Source organism: Gambusia affinis, linkage group LG18, assembly GCF_019740435.1.
Source record: "Gambusia affinis linkage group LG18, SWU_Gaff_1.0, whole genome shotgun sequence".
NCBI lineage: Eukaryota > Metazoa > Chordata > Actinopteri > Cyprinodontiformes > Poeciliidae > Gambusia > Gambusia affinis.
In genome coordinates, this window is record NC_057885.1 from 20,278,343 (window position 1) to 20,301,183 (window position 22,841).

The following is a 22,841-nucleotide window of genomic DNA, read 5'->3' on the forward strand; positions in this document are numbered from 1 at the left end:
CAAGATGCTCAAGAGTTTCACTGTTTTACTTAGATACTATGAACCACAGAGACTGAAGGCTGAATGTACAGTATGCCAGACATTAATTTACTCTAAGACTGAAATAGCCACCATGTAGCAGATCCTCCATTAGATAAACTAATGTAACCCGTCAGCTGTGAAGAAATGTAAAATACTTGATGAGAAAGCAAAGTTTTCCCCTAACGTTCGTTCCAGCAGTGTGAGCTTATGACTCGACAGAGGAAAAGGACCGTCTGCAAACCAATTTCCGTTCTTAATCAGCCGGATCGGCTCTAGTTTCAGTTCCCTAAATCATGTCTTAGAAAACATTTTACAAAAACCAGCAGTCAAATGCTTAGTTTTCTGCTTAGAAAGAAAGAAGACAGGTCCTCTACATTAATATATCAACAACTCTCTATGTACATATTGTTTATGAGAAAATGAAACGTCTAGTTTCTGTTGGATCTGCAAACCTGTAATGTATTTATTATAATGCTTATTTACAATTAAAAGACAAAATAACTCTGTTTTACCAAATATGTTATAAATTATGCAGAGCTTTAATGAAGTATTAATTAAGAAAAAAACAGCAAGGGATAGAGAAGTAGCTCAGTTATGCTAGCTTGACTATGACAACCTTGACATGTAGAAGTGGTGTGGAACTCATGTTCTGGTTCGGTTAAAAAAATGCTGATTTAAAGACAACTCTGACAGATCAGCAGCAGAGCAGGTGTTTAAATTAGCTAATCAACCTCCACTGTGTTAGCATAGCTAATAGCAGCAGAAGCTAATCTACCACAGCAATCACTTATTATCCATCCATCCATCCATCCATCCATCCATCTTCTTCCGTTTATCCGGGGTGTCAGTAAGTTGTAAGGTCCCACCAAAACTTAGATCAAACCTACGCCCTTGACTGTACTCAATGTGTGTATTGTGAAAAGTGACATTTAAAAAGATTGTCATGCTCAATGTTTAACATTAACATTTCACAACAGCTATTATAAAGAAATAACATAAAACCTTAATCTGACTTTTAAATTTCTAGATTGAGAGACCACCGTCAGCCCAATACGGATAACTGGGAAACCTCAAGGTTGTGATCTCGGCCCACTGCTTCTCACACAGCAGTGAATTCACAGATAAGGCCTGGAAATTTACTTTATGGGTGATTTTCACGGTTGAGGGGCTCATTTATTGCAATGAAGACTCAATGAGCAGGGAGGAGATCCAACTGTAAGACTTTATATAAAAATAATAAACCATATATATATATGCACAGAGAGAGAGAGAGGCCAGATGAGAAGCTTGCAGTCCTGATTATTAAAAAAAATTTCTTAATACATTTATTTAAAAGGAAAAAAAACAAGCCGACTCCTAACAACTTTGTAAAACAACTTCAGTCGCTCAGTTCAATACTCCCGTCGCTCACTTCTCATCATGGCTCCTCGAATGATTAAGTGACGCTGTTGCAAAGGGGCAATAGTTTGGCTCAAGCAGAAATGATCTGACCGTTTCCATAGCAACAAGAAGAAACAAGACATTCCCCCAGTGACCTCATTGTAGTTATGACCTCATCTATGACATGCGGTTCTAGATCAAAGAACATCTGAAGTTATGAATGCTTGTGTCTCAAGACCTCAGTTCAGATCCAAGCAGCTCTTCGAACCTCAACATTGTTTCTCGCAAGGATTTTCAGGATGGCAGAGATGTTGGTCAGCGTGTGTTTTCCACTGGGTTTCGGCCTTGGATATTTAGTAACCACCAGTATGAAGAGAGTTTTTGACAAACTACTTCCTGGAAGTGATTTAGAACAAAGTAGTGCACAGGAAGAGAGCACTTCCTCCGAATACGATGCATTTGATGCATTTCTCTTCAATCCTTCTCCAACTGAGAAGCAAACCTCCCCGGCTGGGGAGGCAGACAAACATAGCTCTCAGGAAGAGAGCACTTCCTCCGAATACGATGCATTTGATGCATTTCTCTTCAATCCTTCTCCAACAGAGAAGCAAACCTCCCCGGCTGGGGAGGCAGAGAAAAGTACCTCTCAGGCAGAGAGCACTTTCTCCGAATATGATGCATTTGATGCATTTCTCTTCAAACCGTCTCCAACTGAGAAGCAAACCTCCCCGGCTGGGGAGGCAGACAAACATAGCTCTCAGGAAGAGAGCACTTCCTCCGAATATGATGCATTTCTCTTCAATCCTTCTCCAACAGAGAAGCAAACCTCCCCGGCTGGGGAGGATTGCTTTGAAACAGAGACAGTTGAGTCGGAAAGCTCTCCTTCTGTTTTGATGAAGACTTCATTTGAAGAAAGTAGCCACGATGAGAGCGCCCTTCAGACCACTGACGCAGGAAACAATGTCTTTAATCTTCCCAAAGTTCAAACTTCTGCGGCTGCAGAAGTTTGCGTCAAAACTGAAAACTGTGTTGCTTTGAAGAAAAAGAAATTTGAACACAGTACCAATGAAGAGAATGCAGACTTAGGGAATGATTTCTCTAATCCTGCCAAAGATCAAACTTCTGCGGCTGCAGAAGTTTGTGTTGAAGCTGAGACAGTTGAGTCTGAAAACTGTGTTGCTTTGAAGAACAAGGACATTGAACACAGTACTAATGAAGAGAGCGCTGACATAGGGAACGATTTCATCAATCATTCATCAGAACCAACTTCCCCGGCCGGGGATGTTTGCTTTGTAGATGAGAAGCTTCTCTCAGAAACAACAGATGTTTTAAATGACCAAGTCAGCACAAACGAAGAAAGCTACATTGACAATATTTGCAAGTTTTCCAACTCTTGCAAAAATGGTTGGATTAACGCCAGTTTTCAAGGCATATTGAATTTGAATTTTACTAGAAAGGTCCTTTTTCAGAATCCCAAGAAGTTTTTTGAGGCATCATCAGCCACACCATTATGTGCCAGTCTCATCTCAACAGCCGTTCACAATCCGGGAAAACATTTTACCCCACTGGAAATGGCCCGAATTCAGGTGGAACTGAGAGAAAGTGAACTGTCGTCTGACTTGGGTAAAGACTATCAAATGTCGTATTTATTGGAAGCTATTTTAGTCTGGCTAAACTCAAGTGACAGAAACATGGAAATGCTAATGGCAAGAGAGAAGACCTGCATGAAGTGTAAGGGAGATCTTATTGGACTCTTGAACAGCAGCCCCTTTGTTGCTCTGCCTTCAATACCTGCAAAGAGCATCACTTCTCTGTTTAGCTGTTGGTTGGAGTTTTGTAGGGAAACTCGCTGTTCAGTCTGCAAATCTGTATTTAACAGAAAAAACTTTCTAAGCAATAATGAAGCGATTGCCCTGTTCCGGCCACTGTCGGCCAGGTGCTGGAATCCAACACTGATTCCAAGTGCAACACTTGACGTCCCCGGAAAAGGTGGAAGTCAGACATACCATCTTTCTTCCATCATCTGCAGTAATTCAAAGCTGACCCACTTCTACACCTTCCTGATCCGGGGACAACAGATGTTTATGGCTGATGATGACCTTGTTATAACTCCAGGTGGCGACTGCAAGAAAGTAATTCATGAAATGGGATTTGTTTACATTTATGAGAAGGAAACAGCAAGTGTAACGTCTTACCCTGCTCTCCCTCTCCAAAGCAGAGGGAGAGCAGAATCGTTAAAAGATGCTGAAAACAAGGCAGAAACCATTTCTGAGGCTGGAGAGATTATTTTAAAAGACACAGAAAATGTGTTTAATAACCAAAAATATATATCTGTATGGGAAAATATATGTAAGAATATATCTAAGTGGGAGCCATTGTTGTTAATTTTGTGTTTATTTTGCATGTTCATGGTTGTTATTTGCTTTTGTGATGGTTTCATGCTTATATTTTTTCTCATTTCTGTCTGTGGATTGACTTATGTGTCGGCAGCATCATGCCAAGAATTGGATGCTTAGCTTTAAATTTAATGACAACTGGTGGAACGTATTCACCAGTTGTCATTAAATGTCCTGATTCAGTTTAAAAATACTTTATTGATCCCAAAGAAAACTGAATGTTCATCAGGATTCTTCAAAGAGCCATTGAAGACAAAACAATCCCAAGACAATCAGATGAAGAGGATGATCAGGATCGTCCCTAATTTTCTTGATCCTATGAAGAATCCTTCTCTGCATGACCATCTCCAGAGGTTTCCCAGAACAGAACCAGAACAGAACCAGAACAGAACCAGTCTTCTTTACCAGGCTGTTGAGCGTTTTTAGGTCCCTGGCGCTGATGCTGCTGCCCCATCAGATGGCGCTCTCAACAACAGATTATAGAAGATCTGCAGCATCTTGAAGGACCTTAGCTTCCTAAGAGTCCAGTCTGCTCTGTTCCTTCTCATAGACGTTTCCCTGTTGCGTCTCCAGTCCAGTCTGTGGTCCAGATGGACACTGAGGTGTTTATATTCCTAAACCACCTTCACTTCTACTCCCATGATGGAAACAGGCTTTGATCTAATCCTGTTTCTCCTGAAATCAACAATCATCTCCTTTGTTTGTTTCAGGTTCTTTCTCAGGCTTCCTCCATCAGTCCAAAAAGATTTTGTGCAAATTTGATAAAGAATTGGCAAAAAAATTTAAACTTGTTTATAACAATTATAATAAATAATAATATTAATATACCAATATTATTATATTAATGATAAATAATAATATTTATATACCAATATTATTATATTAATAATAAATAATAATATTAATATACCAATATTATTATATTAATAATAAATAATAATATTAATATACCAATATTATTATATTATTACTAATATTATTATATTGTATATATGTATGTATATATATATACATACATATATATATATATATATATATATATATATATATATATATATATATATATATATATATATATATATATATATATATATATATATATATTTATATATATATAAATATATATATATATATATATGTATATATATATACATATATATATATATATATATATATATATATATATATATACATATATACATATATATATATGTATATATGTATATATATATACATATATACATATATATATACATACATATATATATATATGTGTGTGTGTACAGAGTGATAGATCTAAATCTATTGATACTATAGATATAGATAATTAATCTATAGTACATTATATGCTACATTTTGATTGATCATAATCATATCTGTAACAATTTTGATCAATAGTTTTATTAATAACAGAGTTATTGGTAGACCCCAAAAATGCTCTTCATGTACAGGTCCAGTGTTGGTCCCATTTAGTTGATTTTTTCCTACCATTTTAATTTTCTATCTACAGATAAAATTATTTTAGTTTCATTTATATACTTGTCTGACAAAAAAAAAAAAATCAATTATTCAATTTATTCGCAAGCAGAAAAAAAAGCAATATAAAAATGTCAATATTTGTAACGTAATTCATCCTTAATATATGAAATAAATTATTTGGGTCCCAACATTCAACCTTGAGTGAAACCAGAACTGATGCCAAATCATTATAAGCAGTTGTCATTCAGATAAACAGTTCCCTCGTTATTATATAAATCTTATCTACATTTAGAACTAAAGGATAATGTTCCTTTTTTTTCCAGCACATAATGATCTATTATATCAGATTTCTATTAAATAATGCCAGAGATCTTTATCTGCTTGACCTGAAACCATGGTGACTGTCAGAGTAGATTATTTATAAATCTCTAAACATTTCTAGTTGGTTTACAGTTTATTGCATTTGTCCTTTTCAGCATCAGCTCGCCATCTAGTGGAGCAACAGTGTAACTGTTACCATTGATGCTTCACAGAAAGATTTCTACTTCATAATCTCTGCTTGTACTTTTTTTGTTTGAGATTTTTTTATCAAGATTTTTCTGTTTAAAAATATATTTTCTACTTAAACTAATCTAACATGCAATAACATCTCTTTTATGCATATAAAACATGCAAAAGATATAAATTCCTAAAGAAATTAGGAAATACAAAAACAGAGAAAAGGAACAAATGACTTGAAACTTCAGAGAACATTATATTGTTATATCCAGGTATTAAATACATGATTGGCCTCAGCGACTTGTTGCCACGGCCCTGAGAAGACGAACAATCATTGTTGGTGGCAGTCCTCGTCTGACCAGTTCATCTTTAATCTGCAGAGGAACACACAAGGCTCAGTTGACATAAAATCAGCGGCACTTTATGAATTGTTCTCAATTTGTGTTTATGTCAATCTGAACTACACTAAGTTGTTTTTAATAAGTGATGATTTGATTCTGCTCAAATTTAAGACAAGACATTTTAAAATCACCTTAGCAACAAACAAAACAGGCAGCAGAATAAACGTCATCAGGTTCATGATTCAAATTAGATCATGATGAGCATCAGAGTTCATGAAGTTACTGACCTGTTTCACAATGGTCTCATGATCATTTTCCAGTGACAAACTGGTGGAGATCTTGCCATTCAGAGCAACAACATAATCTGGAAGGAAAGAAATATTCTTATTAAGAACAGAACAGAAAATGAAAACTAGTTTAATTCCTATTTTCAGCATTATGGTGGACAAAACATGAACTTTAGTCAGACTTACACGGCCCTGAAGCAGGTGTTGAATTTGTAGGTGGGGTTGTTGCTTTAGCTGTAATCGTAGTTGGAGATTGGATCGTGGTAGTAGGTATAGGGAATTAAGCGATCTGGGTTGTTTTAATTAAGCAATTTGGCTGTTACATGCTAAATGTGAATTTGACAGTAAATCCAATATGGTTCTGCTCTGCATCCCCAGAACCAGAAGACCTGAGAGTTCTGGAAGGTTGCTATGACAACAGCAGATCTTTAATGTATTCTGGTGCTAAACTGTTCAGTGATTTATAAACTGACATCAGTATTTTAAAGTCTGAGCTACAGGGAGCCAGTGAAGGACTTTAGAACTGGGTGAGGATCTCTAGCTTCCTGGTTTTAGTCAGAACACCAGCAGCAGCGTTCTGGATCTGATTGATCTTTTAGGCCGACCTTTAAAGACGCTGTTGCAGTAATCAATGCAACTAAAGATAAATGCATGGAAGAGTTTCTCTAGATCTTGCTGAGATGTTAATCTTCTAATCCTGGAAATGTTTTTCAAGTGACAGAAGGCCGACTTTGTAACTGTCTTTATGTGTTTCTGAAAGTTCAGGTCAGAGTTATCCTCATGAAATTATCCATATTTTATTATGTTTTTCACACAGATATAAAAATCCACTGTACTATTTTTGTTTATTGTCATAACTAAGTTTAGTCGGACAACCATTGAGATGAGATATTTCTACTGTTGCTCGTTGTCACTTCTCGTCTCTCCAGGTCTGTAGATGCTGAACGTAAAAGTGAAACCCAGACAACAATCACAGATCAATCAATATTTTATTCAATCAATCAAATGCATGAAATCACACCAACATGATCATTGATTATTACAAACAAAAGGAAACATTAATCACCTTGATAAAGAAATAGAGAAGCGTCTTCAGAGAGCACCGTGTCTCAGCCGGTGATCTGACTGACTGTTGTAGCTCACATACATTTATACCTGGCTGTCCAGGTGGGTTTTCTACCTGGGCCTTCCTGACGTTGGCAGTCAGGAGATGGACGTTCTCCTTCAGGATGATTTTCTACCCAGAGATAATCCAGGTGTTATTTTGAACAAAATATTCTGATCAAGAACGTGGGACTGAGTTTATCAGTAAACTGGAGCGTTCCACTAAGTTGTCCTCCCTACCAACCTAATCAACCTCAGACTGGTTTCTGAGACCATACAGTGCTCTCCTTGACCCCTCGATGACCCCTTGATGACCCCACATGTCAGAGTTAAACAGAAGTTTGATTACAAACAATTAATACACATACCATATAATGTTCATAAAAGAAATTGAATAACATAATCAGTTTAAGATCAATACAAATTTAAAAATAAAGTGGATGAAAACCTACTAAATTAACTACAACGGATTAACCCATAAATGAAAGACTAAGTTCTGTTTAACATCACTTAAAAAATCACTCAAATCAAACTTGTATTCCCACACTAACTAAAACAACCATAAGTCCCCAGATTTATTAAAAAGTACAAGAAGTAAAACCAGATAAACCCAGTAATATTCCTCTGCATGGATCAGAGTCATTCTCATTTTTAGCCACTAGGGGGCAGCTGTTTCTTTAACCTGCACTGAACCGTCGCTCAGCAGGCGGACCTTGATGTCTGGAGGCAGCCCTCGTCTGATCAGTTCATCTTTAATCTGCAGAAGAAAACATGAGATGAATGTGAGAAACAGTCAGTGGTGAATTATAAAATATACTGAACAGAATCTGATTAACATTAAAAACAAAAACAGCTGAATTCAACTGCATCACTGCAGGTGATCACTTTGGGTTTTGATTTGACATTTAAGTGAAATGGGTTTGGATTAAATTCAGGTTGTGATGGTTTGTGTTAAAGTCCAGGACGTCACTGACCGCTTTCTCAATTTCATCTTTATTCTCTTTCAGTGACAGCGTAGTGGAGATCTTCATCTTCAGAACCGTAAGACGAGCTGGAAGAACAAGAGATCAACATGGTATAAAGAACTACTTCCTGTTACTTTCAGTTCTGTTTCCATCCTGCTTAAATGTTTGGGAGGAGGACTTGTAGTTGTCAAAGGGAGAGCAACAGTGGTTGAAGTCACAGCTAAAATAACAGAAACATGAGTTCAGGACATAAAAAGTAAAAACAAATCAAAGATGAAAAATAAAGAATTGACTCATCATCTTATTTACATGTTATAGGAGGAGGACTTGGAGTCGCTATGAAAGGTACTGGGATAACAACAACAGAAACATTATGAGTTCAGGAAATAAAAAATAAGATCAATAATCAAAAAGAAAGAAATGACTCACTGTTTCCAACCCTCACAATGACACATCGAAGCTCAGACTGGTAGACAGAACTGGAGGCTCTGTGGAGATAATTTAGCATCAAAACTTTAATGTTAAAGTCTTTTTGAAATGTTCATTTAATAATGTTACAAATAACACATCATGCAAAACCTACTTTTTTAGTCCTTAAATACTTGTTTTGAGTACTTTGAGTCTCTAGAGTGCAAAGTAATTAAATTTATTCTCTCCTGGTGCTGTGTAGATATCTTTATATTTGTTTATGGTTTTATTTTTCAGTTTGTAAATTTTTCTCTGTTTCCTTTTATTGGCTATGATTTCACCACATTTGCTGTGGAACTGCTGAAAAATGTCATGACTTCCAGCCAATCAGTGCTATGAATCCAACATTTTTTCCTTGCAGTCATTTTATTGTCCAAGTTCAGTTAAGCTGAAGATGCAGGTAAACAAGTCAAAATGTTTGGTTCTAGGGTTTATTAACACAGAAGCTTCTTTACATTGCTACTCATCAGAATCTCTTCAAAGTGTCTGATTGCATTTTCTTTTCTCAGTAATGTTCCCACATCAGATGAAAAAGTGTGTTTGCGGGGAGCAAAGTGATTCAGTAACATCTGCCACTGCACAGGGATTTTCAGGAAGATTTTTCTGATTCCTTCTCTACAGAAATTACAGACACAGTGAAGCAATGAGCTCCAAATAACACTAAAATGACAACAAAGTTTATTTTAGAGATGAATTTTATGTTTTGATCATGATGTCCTGGCCATTGTCTTGCTAGTAGCATTGAGCCTTTTGCTTCTGTTAGCACTGTGTGCTAACTGTTAGCTCCCTCTTTGAGGATATAACTGTACTGCATGTTTGTAATTCTTTGGCTTGTTTTTGTGCATTTAGATAACTCATGAATTATCTCGAGGCTTTGTTTACTTCATTCTCCTGCTCTGGATCAGACTCCGACTCCAACTTGTATGGATGATGGATGATTGTTGACATTTTTAATAAACTTTGGAGAAAAAAGTTTCTCTGCCAGTAGATGATGTGTTGTTGCCATCAAACTACAGAAATGGCCGAACGGGTCGTTGTCCTGTGTGACCTGGAGGGGGGCGGGGCTTGAAAAACGAGTTTCTGTAAAACCTCATAACAGGAGTAAACAAAGGGTCTGTGAAGCTACAATGACCAGGAATTCAAAATAAAACCATATGTCCACCATAAACCTAATGTATTTTTGCATCGCCAAGAAGTTATTTTAACTATTTAGTCATACTAAAAATGAAATAAAGGTGCCAGTTACTTTTTACTTTTGTACATAATTACATTTCAAAATCTGTACTTTGTACTTTTACTTAATTTTAATTTGTACTTTGTTACTTTTATCAGTCACTAGTATTTGTATTTCTACTTAAGAAGAAAATATGAGAACATTTGAAACTTCTGATCAGATCAGATACTGACGTTGCCTGGACAGCAAAACAGATGGGATGGCTTTCTTTATCATCATTTTGACTGACAGACGGCGTCCATCTCAGGGTGAAATTTCCTGATCCAGATGAATTCTTGACCATGTTGACCGGTCCACTGAACAGGAGCTCAGTGATCCTTTAACACACAGGAAACACATCAGTCTGTTTGGTTATATGTGCAAAATGCCCTGAAAAATATTCACATTTTGAATATAATATTCAAAATGTGATTTTTTTTCCCGTCAATTATGTCAAAACTTACCTCTGATTAGAAACAATATTTATTTTCTACTCACACAGACTGAGTCGCCTCTGCTCTGATGTTGATTTCTATCATCTCATTGATGTCTATGAAGAACTGAGCTCCATGTTCAGGAGTTGGAGGCAGAAACCTGGGCAGATATTCACCTGCTGTGCAGGACGGAGCTGCAGGATCCACTGGAGCAACGCAGGAATAAAATAAAACAGATTAACTAATGAAACACTCGTCTACTAAACACACAACTCTGCTGTCAGTTAAAAGATTAATTCAGTAAAGTTACACAGTCCATCTAAGATGTTAAAATAATATAGAAAATTCTTGTTGTCTTACATTTTGTATTAAGAAATGTAAAAGTAATTAATTATTATTGATCAGCTTTCAACAGATAATTATTTAAAGCTAAATTTATTCACACCAGTTTGGCTTTTTGGCAGTGAAGCAACATGATTAAAACATGAAATCAAACCTTTGAAAACAAACTGGACAGGGATTCTGCTCATAGAACTGCTGGTGCTTATCGACACTATAGAACCACTGTCATGAGTCAGAGTGATTGTCTGTCTGGGAAAATCCTCCATCATCAGCTGAACTGCATATGAACCTTCATCACTGCTGCTGTTGGTTGGACTGAATGAAAGAGAACAAGACTGGAAGAAAACAGAAAGAGAAATCAAAGATTTAACATCAAGTTTAATAATGTTTTATTTACTGTATTTCATTATTGGTTTTATTTGTGTTTGTTTATACTGACAATATTAATTTCTTTTTAAGTTAAGTTGCAGATTTTTGGCTCTAAGCACATCAACTGAGAGTTCATGCTGAGAAAACAGTGTGGTTAATTTGAAATATAAAATATTTTGTGGAACCACAAATATTTTTCCGATGAGTTGGACTCTTCAAACCCCTGGTATCAAAGGTAAATATAAATATCAAATCTGAGAATGAAAACAATTATTTTATAGATTTTTGGCAGTGATAAACAGGTCACTGAAACATTTAAGTAAACATGTAATAATGTTAGGTTAATGTATTAACAATGAAATGCAGCGAACTAATTTCAGATTAGTTTATGAAACTATTTAAAACTACGTCGATTATTTACAAAAGTCCAACAAACTACAAATTTCTGTATTTTTACGACTCCACCTCCAGGGTTTGATTTACCATTTTGTCCACCAGGGGGCAGTGTTCACACGTTTGTTTCAATCAACCGTTTGCTAGGATGTAGCTACATTGTAGCTCATGTAACAGAGAGAAAAGTGTGTATGTATGTAAATGTGAATTTTACCCAAAATAGTAATAAGAATAGTATTTATTTATAATGAGATTTTTAATAGACGCATATGTTTATGGCCACCTGGTGGTGCAATGAGAAACTGCATGTAACGGGTCCTTCAGGCGCTCTCACGGCTTCCCCACCAGAACTCTGAGGAACGCTGGTGGAGGTGAGAGTGAAGCAGCTCTTCACTACTTTTTTTTTTAACTTAGGGTCATATTTTTCTAGTTCAACAATTAATAAAATACTGTAATATCATTTAACATCTACAAATATAATTTGTAAAGTTTTCTCGTGGTTGGGCTGGATAAATATGACCTTATGAGTGGAAGCAGCACCAGTTGGTGTCGATGGCTGAACACTCAGTCACAACACTAACTGTGTTTATTTTACAGCTGTGGGGCCACTTGCAGGCAGTCAGAAGTCACATTGAGAAGATTTATTCTGTGTCGTACCAGGTGGGTTCAAAGTATAAATTTATGAATCTTTTTTTTATAAAAAATGTGTTTTGTGAAAGTTGTAAATGTTAACTTCTGTGGCAGTTGTCTGTTATTTTACTCTTTTGTGTTGTAGGATTTTGAGGAATGCTGGTGGAGCTGTGGGGCCACTTGCATGCAGTTAGAAATCATTATACTGGTTATACTGGTGCCGTGACCCAGATTATGAGTGAAGGCTACACTGATAATGTGTTTCGTCCAGGGGGGAAAGTAGCTTTGAGTTCTTGGCGGTACAATGACTAAAAAACATAATTGTCTTTTTGTTCTCTGTCTCTCTCTTTGTGTACAGTAAACCCTCGCTATAACATGGTTCACCTTTCACGGCCTCGCTGCTTGGCGGAGTTTTTTGTGCATTTTTTTTTTCACAGAAATATAGGATATTTACTTCCTCTCTTCTCTCTGTGAACTTCACATTTTCCTTTCCTGTAACTTGATATCAACATTTATTACTCACTGATGAGAGACTGATGACAGACGGAGGTGTGCAGGTGGAGCATTCATAGGAATTGGATCCATGTCTGCATTGAACATGGTCTCCATCAGGGTCAAAGGTCAACAAATTGATATTTCTCTGACAGTTTGAGGGAACTCTGAGTGAACCAGAAAACAAACATAATTACAAGTGAACTCTGGAGAACAAATAATCTGTTTAAATGTTTTCATTTATACAGAGGAGCTTCAGTTTATTGACTGATTTATAATAATAAGATTTATAAAATCTGGTTTTGTTTCCATGTAACTCTTTGGTCTCTGGTAAATTGATTCACAGTGTTTGAATCTTATTTTTCTTTTTTTTTAAAAAGGAACAGAATAACTTCAAAATCAAAATACTGTTTATGCTCAATCAAAGACATCAAAGGTTCCAGGTATTTCTTAATAAAATGATATAAAAACTGAATTACCTCATAACAGGAAGGATGCCGGTCTGTGGTGATGAGTTTGGTCTGTTAATGTCAGATCGTTTTCTCTCTTCAAAATATATCTTAGCGAGGCCAGATGAAACACCGTTTCTGTTATTTATCCAGGTTCCAGTATCCCATCTTTAATAGAAGATATTGGGAAGATTTCTGATGTTACAACGTTTCTAAAACACAGAAAACTTTACAGAACAGCAGACCAGAAAACTGACAGGAGGAGTTTTATACTTCTTGGGAAAATAGAAAATTATTAGATATATTTTTGTATGATGTTGAGATTCATTCACCCAGTGTAGTAATTGGAGAAATACCAACTGCCCCACCAGTTGTACTCTCCCAGACACCATTCACCGCTGCTTTCATCAATCTTCTTACTACAGCCAGAACAAACCCATGTCTCAGCCTCCGCACATGAGCTGTAGCCAGACTTAAAGCGACGAACAGACTGTAGATTGAAAGTGAAGAGCCGTTAGAGACAAGACATTTTTTTTAAAAGGTAAAATAAAATAAACTTCAGAGAATATGAACTTACTGTGAATCTGTCTCCTTGTACATATTTAGTGGTGTGTGTAAACACAGCACTAATATATTTCAACTTCTGTCAGCTGACCAGCAGCAGCACAGAGAAAACAACATGATGAACACAATCATTACAAGTGAACTCTGAGATCGGATCATCAGGTAACCTTTGTAACAGCTGCTGTCTCTTTGATTATACAACGTCTGAAGACTGATGACAACGTGTTTTTCTTCCATCATATTCTTAAACTTTTGTTTGAATGTTGTTACTTTGAGAAAATACCTTCCTATTTAATATGTTTTCTAATTTAATTTATTTAGGAATTAAATTTTATCATTTAAGTTTATATTACTTAAATAAGTAAAAATCTTAGTTATTATTTAACATAGATTTTTCTGTTTTGTTTCCATGTGACTCTTTGGTCTCTTTGGTAAATTGATTCACAGTGTTTGGATCTTATTTAAATCAAAAGAAATAAAAAAACTTCAGAATCAAAATACAGTTTGAATCAAAGACATCAAAGGTTTCAGGTATTTATTATTAAAATGATATAAAACTAAATTACCTCATAACAGGGTTTCTGTGTGGTGACTGCATTTACATTTGATCAGACAAACATTTATTTTCAGAAGATAACATTTTTGCAAACTGTGAAACAATAAATCTATTTTTATGTTTCCTACAGGGTTAATTACTATTCATCTCTTGTAACAGTTTTTGTCTCAGAAGATTTTAGTGCCACTGTTATAATGAGCATTTCTGAAAACACAACCTAAAATTTACTAAATCAGCAGACCAGAAAACTGACATGTAAAGTATGTGGTATATATTTGGAACAATAGAAAAATTAGATATTTTGTCAGAAATTGAGATTCAGTTTCACCCATTGTTATTCTCCGTTTGAAACTCCCACTGCCCCACCAGTTTTGCCGTGGTTCATCACATATTCACCAGTCAGCTGCTTTCATCAATCACCAGATGTTACTACAGCCAGAACAAGGCTATGACCCAAGTCTGAAGCTGAGTGGGGAGGGCTGCTCCTGGGGTCTAAGACTGTAGATTGAAAGTGAAGAGCTCTAGAGACAAGACATTTTTTTAAAGGCGGGTTGGGTCCCTCCAGGCATTTTGCAACAGCTGAATGGTTGCCATGGAGATTAAAGGATTTAGTGGTGCATGAAAGAATCAAAGCAACACCAGGTGTGTTTTAGCTGATAACATCATCAGCAGCAGCATGTAAAGAGCTCAAAAGGTCAACAAATCTTTCTCTTTGTTGATGATTTCTTTTACTTTCTATTAAAACCTTTTTTTACCTCTTTTGGTGTAATTTCTTTCATCATATTATATCCTCACATGTACAAATTTGAAAGTCAAGATTTTAAAGTGAACCAGTTGAAAGAAATGAAAACAGGAAAATATGAGAGCTGCTCTTCTGTTTGTTTTTGCACAAAGTTTTGCTGCATTTTATTTTGGATCAAATAAACAATATTTTTTGGTTGATGAAGGTCAGAATTACCTTAGAAAGGAGATAAAAGCACTCAAAACTCATCTCTTCTATTTTGGATTTTAAATGTAACTCTGTAACATTGTTAAATTAAAATGCATGGTTTGAAATAATTATAAGATGTAGAACAAACTTTGTGCAAACAAACTTTGTGTTTATTTAAATTATTGATGCAAATGTTACATTGTGGTAGCTCTCATTGTTTACCTTGCAAATAACTAATTGCATCACTGGTAGCATTTATTTTAAGAAGTTACATCTTACATGTTGACAGTGATGGGTTTTTCCAGTTTTCAGGGTTAATTATTCATCTCTTGTAAAAGCAGGGCTTTTTAGTGCCATATATATATATATATATATATATATATATATATATATATATATATATATATATATATATATATATATATATATATATATATATATATATATATATATATATGGTTTCCTTCTATATATATACTCCGTTTGTAGCTCTGCTAGTTTTTCACCCAGTTTTGCCGTGGTTCATCACAGGTGAAACCGGAAAAAGGCGCTATCCTGTCTGGGTCCTTAGGCAAGATCCTTGAGCTACAGCCTACCTCATAACATGAGGAGACACAAAGCAAGAATGCCGGCTCAGACGTCGCCCGGCCAAAGCTTTGAAGTTGGAACTGCAGGCAGACCTTGATGATAAATGGGCTACTGGAAGGCAGGCACAACTGAATGGGCAAGAGATGAAAACTTGGATCTGTTGTGCACTACTCAAGTAGCCCGATCGGAGGGCTATATGCAAAGACTGAGGAGGAATGGTTACGTGATGACATCCCCAGTCCACACTAAGTCAGCTTATAAGCTAGTAGCTCAGTGTTCCAACATCCGATTAGCAGCTGTTACTTTCTCACAGCTTGAGATTGACTGTACAACACAAACGCTTCTTGGTGAAAGGAGGAACCTGGATGTCAGAGAGAGGGCTTAACTACAAGCCCCAGCCCAGAGAGGGAATATGCAGCCACAATGGCCAGAAATGAAGGCTGGACCTGAAATAGAATCATGGAATGACAGACAGACCTCCTCGGCGCCAATTACAGCTCTGGTGAAATACCATCAGAAAGTCTCATTGAGAATGTGAATGCAGCAGTGAGAACAATCCCTACCAATACCATAACAGAAACCAACGAGCTGATTTACAACGCAGCATCAGTGATCCTTGAGCTGCTTGGCTATAAGAATAACAATAACAATAGAGAGTAAAATCAAGGCAACAAGGAGGGATGAGCCAACTATCAGAGCTCCATAAGGGAACAATGAAAAGACCAATACCGAGAAAGGCTCCAAGCCTTTTCTCCACTGAGAACAATACTGGAGATGTCTATATATATATATATATATATATATATATATATATATATATATATATATATATATATATATATATATATATATATATATATATATATATATATGAATAGATGTATGTTTATAGATGTAAATAAAGAAATTATGAATGAAGTCACTGACAAACCCGTCTTGGTTCCAATTACGCATTAAAACTGACTTCTCTACTGAAGTTGCAGTCAATGCTCCTCAAAACGCCATTTCTATTCGCTTAGCTTTTTTTTGTTATCTTCCTTCGTCTTATTGTGATTTCTGAGACGATACTGTCGACTATCGTTGCCCAACAACTTTAAGATCGACCCATACATTGCGGCATCCATTATTACTTCCGTAAACAGTGCCCCCCCCGTGTGACGTCATTAACGTTCGTCTTCTGCGCACGCGAGTCGCATTGGGATCGTCAACGTTCACGTATATTCCTAAAATAATGGCTTCTTTTATTCCAAAAGTGTTCTTGATTAAATATTTAAATTATTAATAATATTAATAATTACCACCTCAACCTTTCCACAATATATTTTAGGCAAAAAAAGCAAAAATAAACAAAATCCAGTATAAGCTAAACATCTAAATTTAGTATTGCCACCTGTTGGGTGAATATAGATAAAGATTTTAAAGTACTACTGCGCACTTTAACTTTTCTAACTAGATTACTTTTGAGTAGGGGTGAGAAAAAATATATTGCAAACTCTTTGTTATCACAATAAGACTGTACTAAATGTGTGTATTGTGAAAAGTGACATTTAAAAAGATGGTCATACTCAATGTTTAACATAAACATTTCACAACAGCTATTATAAAGAAATAACATAAAACCTTAATCTGAATTTTAAATTTCTAGATTGAGAGACCACCGTCAGCCCAATACGGATAACTGGGAAACCTCAAGGTTGTGATCTCGGCCCACTGCTTCTCACACAGCAGTAAATTCACAGATAAGGCCTGAAAATTTACTTTATGGGTGATTTTCACGGTTGAGGGGCTCATTTATTGGAATGAAGACTCAATGAACAGGGAGGAGATCCAACTGTAAGACTTTGTATAACAATAACAAACTATATATATATATATGCAGAGAGAGAGAGAGAGGCCAGATGAGAAGCTTGCAGTCCTGATTATTAAAAAAAGTTTATTAATACATTTCTTTTAAATAAAAAAACAAGCCGACTCCTAACAACTTTGTAAAACAACTTCAGTCGCTCAGTTCAATACTCCCGTCCCTCACTTCTCATCATGGCTCCTCGAATGATTAAGTGACGCCGTTGCAAAGGGGCAATAGTTTGACTCAAGCAGAAATGATCTGACCGTTTCCATAGCAACAAGAAGAAACAAGACATTCCCCCAGTGACCTCATTGTAGTTATGACCTCATCTATGACATGCGGTTCTAGATCAAAGAACATCTGAGGGTATGAATGCTTGTGTCTCAAGACCTCAGTTCAGATCCAAGCAGCTCTTCGAACCTCAACATTGTTTCTCGCAAGGATTTTCAGGATGGCAGAGATGTTGGTCAGCGTGTGTTTTCCACTGGGTTTCGGCCTTGGATATTTAGTAACCACCAGTATGAAGAAAGTTTTTGACAAACTACTTCCTGGAAGTGATTTAGAACAAAGTAGTGCACAGGAAGAGAGCACTTCCTCTGAATATGATGCATTTGATGCATTTCTCTTCAATCCTTCTCCAACAGAGAAGCAAACCTCCCCGGCTGGGGAGGCAGAGAAAAGTGCCTCTCAGGCAGAGAGCACTTTCTGCGAATATGATGCATTTGATGCATTTCTCTTCAAACCGTCTCCAACTGAGAAGCAAACCTCCCTGGCTGGGGAGGTTTGCTTTGAAACAGGGACAGTTGAGTCTGAAAGCTCTCCTTTGACGAAGACTTCATTTGAAGAAAGTAGCCACGATGAGAGCGCCCTTCAGACCACTGACGCAGGAAACGATGTCTTTAATCTTCCCAAAGTTCAAACTTCTGCGGCTTGCGTTGAAACTGAAAACTGTGTTGCTTTGAAGAACAAGGAAATTGAAGACAGTACCAATGAAGAGAATGCAGACTTAGGGAATGATTTCTCTAATCCTGCCAAAGATCAAACTTCTGCGGCTGCAGACGTTTGTGTTGAAGCTGAGACAGTTGAGGCTGAAAAATGTGTTGCTTTGAAGAACAAGGAAATTGAACACAGTACCAACGAAGAGAGCGCTGACTTAGTGAACGATTTCACTAATCACTCAGAACCAACTTCCCCGGCCGGGGATGTTTGCGTTGTAGATGAGAAGCTTCTCTCAGAAACAACAGATGTTTTAAATGACCAAGTCAGCACAAACGAAGAAAGCTACATTGACAATATTTGCAAGTTTTCCAACTCTTGCAAAAATGGTTGGATTAACGCCAGTTTTCAAGGCATATTGAATTTGAATTTTACCAGAAAGGTCCTTTTTCAGAATCCCAAGAAGTTTTTTGAGGCATCATCAGCCACACCATTATGTGCCAGTCTCATCTCTACAGCCGTTCACAATCCGGGAAAATATTTTACCCCACTGGAAATGGCCCGAGTTCAAGTGGAACTGAGAGAAAGTGAACTGTCGTCTGACTTGGGTAAAGACTATCAAATGTCGTATTTATTGGAAGCTATTTTAGTCTGGCTAAACTCAAGTGACAGAAACATGGAAATGTTAATGACAAGAGAGAAGACCTGCATGAAGTGTAAGGGAGATCTTATTGGACTCTTTAACAGCAGCCCCCTCGTTGCTCTGCCTTCAATACCTGCAAAGAGCATCACTTCTCTGTTTAGCTGTTGGTTGGAGTTTTGTAGGGAAACTCGCTGTTCAGTCTGCAAATCTGTATTTAACAGAAAAAACTTTCTAAGCAATAATGAAGCGATTGCCCTGTTCCGGCCACTGTCGGCCAGGTGCTGGAATCCAATACTGATTCCAAGTGCAACACTTGACGTCCCCGGAAAAGGTGGAAGTCAGACATACCATCTTTCTTCCATCATCTGCAGCAATTCGAAGCTGACCCACTTTTACACCTTCCTGATCCGGGGACAACAGATGTTTATGGCTGATGATGACCTTGTTATGACTCCAGGTGACGACTGCAAGAAATTAATTCAAGAAATGGGATTTGTTTACATTTATGAGAAGGAAACAGCAAGTGTAACGTCTTACCCTGCTGTCCCTCTCCAAAGCAGAGGGAGAGCAGAATCGTTAAAAGATGCTGAAAACAAGGCAGAAACCATTTCTGAGGCTGGAGAGATTATTTTAAAAGACACAGAAAATGTGTTTAATAACCAAAAATATATATCTGTATGGGAAAATATATGTAAGAATATATCTAAGTGGGAGCCATTGTTGTTAATTTTGTGTTTATTTTGCATGTTCATGGTTGTTATTTGCTTTTGTGATTTTTTCATGCTTATATTTTTTCTCATTTCTGTCTGTGGATTGACTTATGTGTCGGCAGCATCATGCCAAGAATTGGATGCTTAGCTTTAAATTTAATGACAACTGGTGGAACGTATTCACCAGTTGTCATTAAATGTCCTGATTCAGTTTAAAAATACTTTATTGATCCCAAAGAAAACTGAATGTTCATCAGGATTCTTCAAAGAGCCATTGAAGACAAGACAATCCAAGACAATCGGATGAAGAGGATGATCAGGATCGTCCCTAATTTTCTTGATCCTATGAAGAATCCTTCTCTGCATGACCATCTCCAGAGGTTTCCCAGAACAGAACCAGAACAGAACCAGAACAGAACCAGTCTTCTTTACCAGGCTGTTGAGCGTATTTAGGTCCCTGGCGCTGATGCTGCTGCCCCACCAGATGGCGCTCTCAACAACAGATTATAGAAGATCTGCAGCATCTTGAAGGACCTTCGCTTCCTCCAGGAGTCCAGTCTGCTCTGTTCCTTCTCTTAGACGCTTCCCTGTTGCGTCTCCAGTTCAGTCTGTGGTCCAGATGAACATTGAGGTGTTTATATTCCTAAACCACCTTCACTTCTACTCCCATAATGGAAACAGGCTTTGATCTAATCCTGTTTCTCCTGAAATCAACAATCATCTCCTTTGTTTGTTTCAGGTTCTTTCTCAGGCTTCCTCCATCAGTCCAAAAAGATTTTGTGCAAATTTGATAAATAATTGGCAAAAAAATTTAACTTGTTTATAACAATTATAATAAATAATAATATTAATATACCAATATTATTATATTAATGATAAATAATAATATTAATATACCAATATTATTATATTAATAATAAATAATAATATTAATATACCAATATTATTATATTATTACTAATATTAGTATATTAGTATATATATATATATATATATATATATATATATATATATATATATATATATATATATACATATTTTTATATATATGTGGTGCACCTAAAAATCCCACCACAATCTTTAGTTTTTTTTTTTAAATTAATTTGTAAATAAGTTTCAGATAGAATTTATTCTATGTTCTAAAAGAAATATAACAAATTGCATTTTTGTTTACAGTTTTAATGCTTTCCTGGGGTGGGGACGGGAGTGGTGGCGGTGAGGCGGAACCTTCGTTTGGGGGCGGGGCGTTGCTTCCAGGTTGGTTTTGGGATGGACTTCCGCTCTGCCCCAAACGCAATCTGGAAGCTAAGGACAGCGTTGCGCTTCACTGCTGACTCCTCTCTGTTCTTTCCTTTAGGTCAGTATATAGTGAAGAAAGCCCACCGGGGACGACTTTGTGGGATGTTTGTGTATTGACTGACGTGATGTGTCGCTGATCCGCGGTTTCTGTGCGCTGTGTTGTTAGTGTTTTTGGTGAGGGTGGTGTTGCTGTTGTGCTCTCTCGCTCTGGGGACCGTTATGTTGCGGTTGCTTCATTGGGGACCGTTGACCGTTGAAATATAACGTATTTTTTTTAGGACCGTTATACTTTAATGTGGAGTAATTTGCTTCTGTATATTTTAAAGGTTGTGTGTGTTCACAAATAAAAGAAAAAGCAATCTGGAAGCTAAGGACAGCGTTGCTTCACTGCTGACTCCTCTCTGTTCTTTCCTTTAGATTGCACCAATACTATTACAGTAGTTCTGATACCAGGACGTGTAATAGATTGTGGGTCGCCGGATCAGCACACCACACATCCATGGGCTACTGCTGATCCAATGATACTGATTGCCAGGACCTCGTGTTATATGTTCCTGGAGCCAGGAGTGACCCAGTCTTGTAAAGAGGCCAATAACCGTGAAAAGGGTGTATTAGCCTACAGAGTGCAGCACTGTGGACTCAAGCGTCCAAGATCAGCAAGATGTCTTCTGGTGAGAGAAAACAACTAGTATGGAGCATCAAGAAAAAGTTACACCAACTAACAGGTAGTGAAGCCCACCTCATCGCAACTTCTCTTGGAGAAATAGAAGGACTGGACTACAGTCAGCTGAATCAGAATGATGAAGAAAGTTGTGTTGAGTATCTGACTACCTACCTGACATGTTCAACAATCCTGGGTCGGGAGGACCAGGGCTTGCCATTATTAAAAAGACTGGAATGTTTCATAGATGGCGCTATAATGAATCGTGGGCATACTGCTGTACCCCTTGAAGCAGAAGCAAATACAAGTGAGCAGGTCATTTCCCCTGCTCAGCCACAAGACGGCTGCGGTGATACAGACGTACAGACATTATTGGCCCACTATGACACCATTCGAGCTCAACTAAACCAAGCCTTACCCACTTCTGCTTCTCCAGACCCACAGCGACGGAATCCAACACCACCACCTCGCACCAGCCAATCTCGCAACCAGCAGGCAACTTGGGCATCAGTTCCACCAGCTACAGGGGAACCACTTCTCCAGTCTTCCCAACTCCATCAACAGCTGTGCTCACCACAGTATTCTGTTCCTCATTCAGGGAACATTCCTAGTCACGCTGGTGAGAGTATGATAGCCATGAAAGATTTGCCACTGCTGTCCCGCAGAGAATTCAAAGTGCATGGGGGAATGATTAGTGACACAACATCAGAAATTTGCTACAATAGCATCTGTAAGCAAATAGATGAGGGTCTCGGGGAGAATTACACTCCAAATGAGGTGATTAGAGGAGTGTTACGTGCTATTAAGCCAGGTAACTTCCGAGATATGTTAACAATAAAAGACGAC

General features: G+C 37.1%; 2 protein-coding genes and 1 long non-coding RNA gene across 3 annotated transcripts; 1 reads left to right on the top strand and 2 right to left on the bottom strand.

The window, feature by feature from the left end:
* Positions 1-7,702: 7,702 nt before the first annotated feature.
* Positions 7,703-8,595, bottom strand: LOC122820253. Its single transcript, XR_006368749.1, has 2 exons — positions 8,481-8,595; positions 7,703-8,263 (listed from the first exon to the last, which is right to left on the bottom strand). It is a non-coding gene; the product is annotated as an uncharacterized LOC122820253 (long non-coding RNA).
* Positions 8,596-8,772: 177 nt separating this feature from the next.
* On the bottom strand, positions 8,773-13,517 carry LOC122820697. Its single transcript, XM_044098267.1, has 7 exons — positions 13,292-13,517; positions 12,844-12,979; positions 11,083-11,263; positions 10,651-10,792; positions 10,347-10,490; positions 8,901-8,959; positions 8,773-8,819 (listed from the first exon to the last, which is right to left on the bottom strand). The coding sequence occupies exons 1-7, from the start codon at positions 13,294-13,296 to the stop codon at positions 8,773-8,775; spliced, it is 714 nt and encodes a 237-aa protein (XP_043954202.1). The 5' UTR covers positions 13,297-13,517.
* A 5,213-nt stretch (positions 13,518-18,730) lies between these two features.
* On the top strand, positions 18,731-21,819 carry LOC122820252. The gene is made up of 2 exons (XM_044097506.1): positions 18,731-20,666; positions 21,752-21,819. Exon 1 carries the CDS (start codon positions 19,239-19,241, stop codon positions 20,181-20,183), a length of 945 nt encoding a protein of 314 aa, XP_043953441.1. The 5' UTR covers positions 18,731-19,238; the 3' UTR covers positions 20,184-20,666; positions 21,752-21,819.
* Positions 21,820-22,841: the final 1,022 nt, after the last annotated feature.

Excerpts from the sequence above, each read along its gene's own strand:
- LOC122820697 (XM_044098267.1), bottom strand. Across the intron at positions 10,793-11,082 it reads TGTCCAGTTTGTTTTCAAAG|TGGATCCTGCAGCTCCGTCC; the intron begins GTTTGATTTCAT and ends GCGTTGCTCCAG. Across the intron at positions 8,960-10,346 it reads TGTTTTGCTGTCCAGGCAAC|AGCCTCCAGTTCTGTCTACC; the intron begins GTCAGTATCTGA and ends TTATCTCCACAG.
- LOC122820252 (XM_044097506.1), top strand. The coding sequence starts at position 19,239 with ATGGCCCGAGTTCAAGTGGAACTGAGAGAAAGTGAACTGTCGTCTGAC.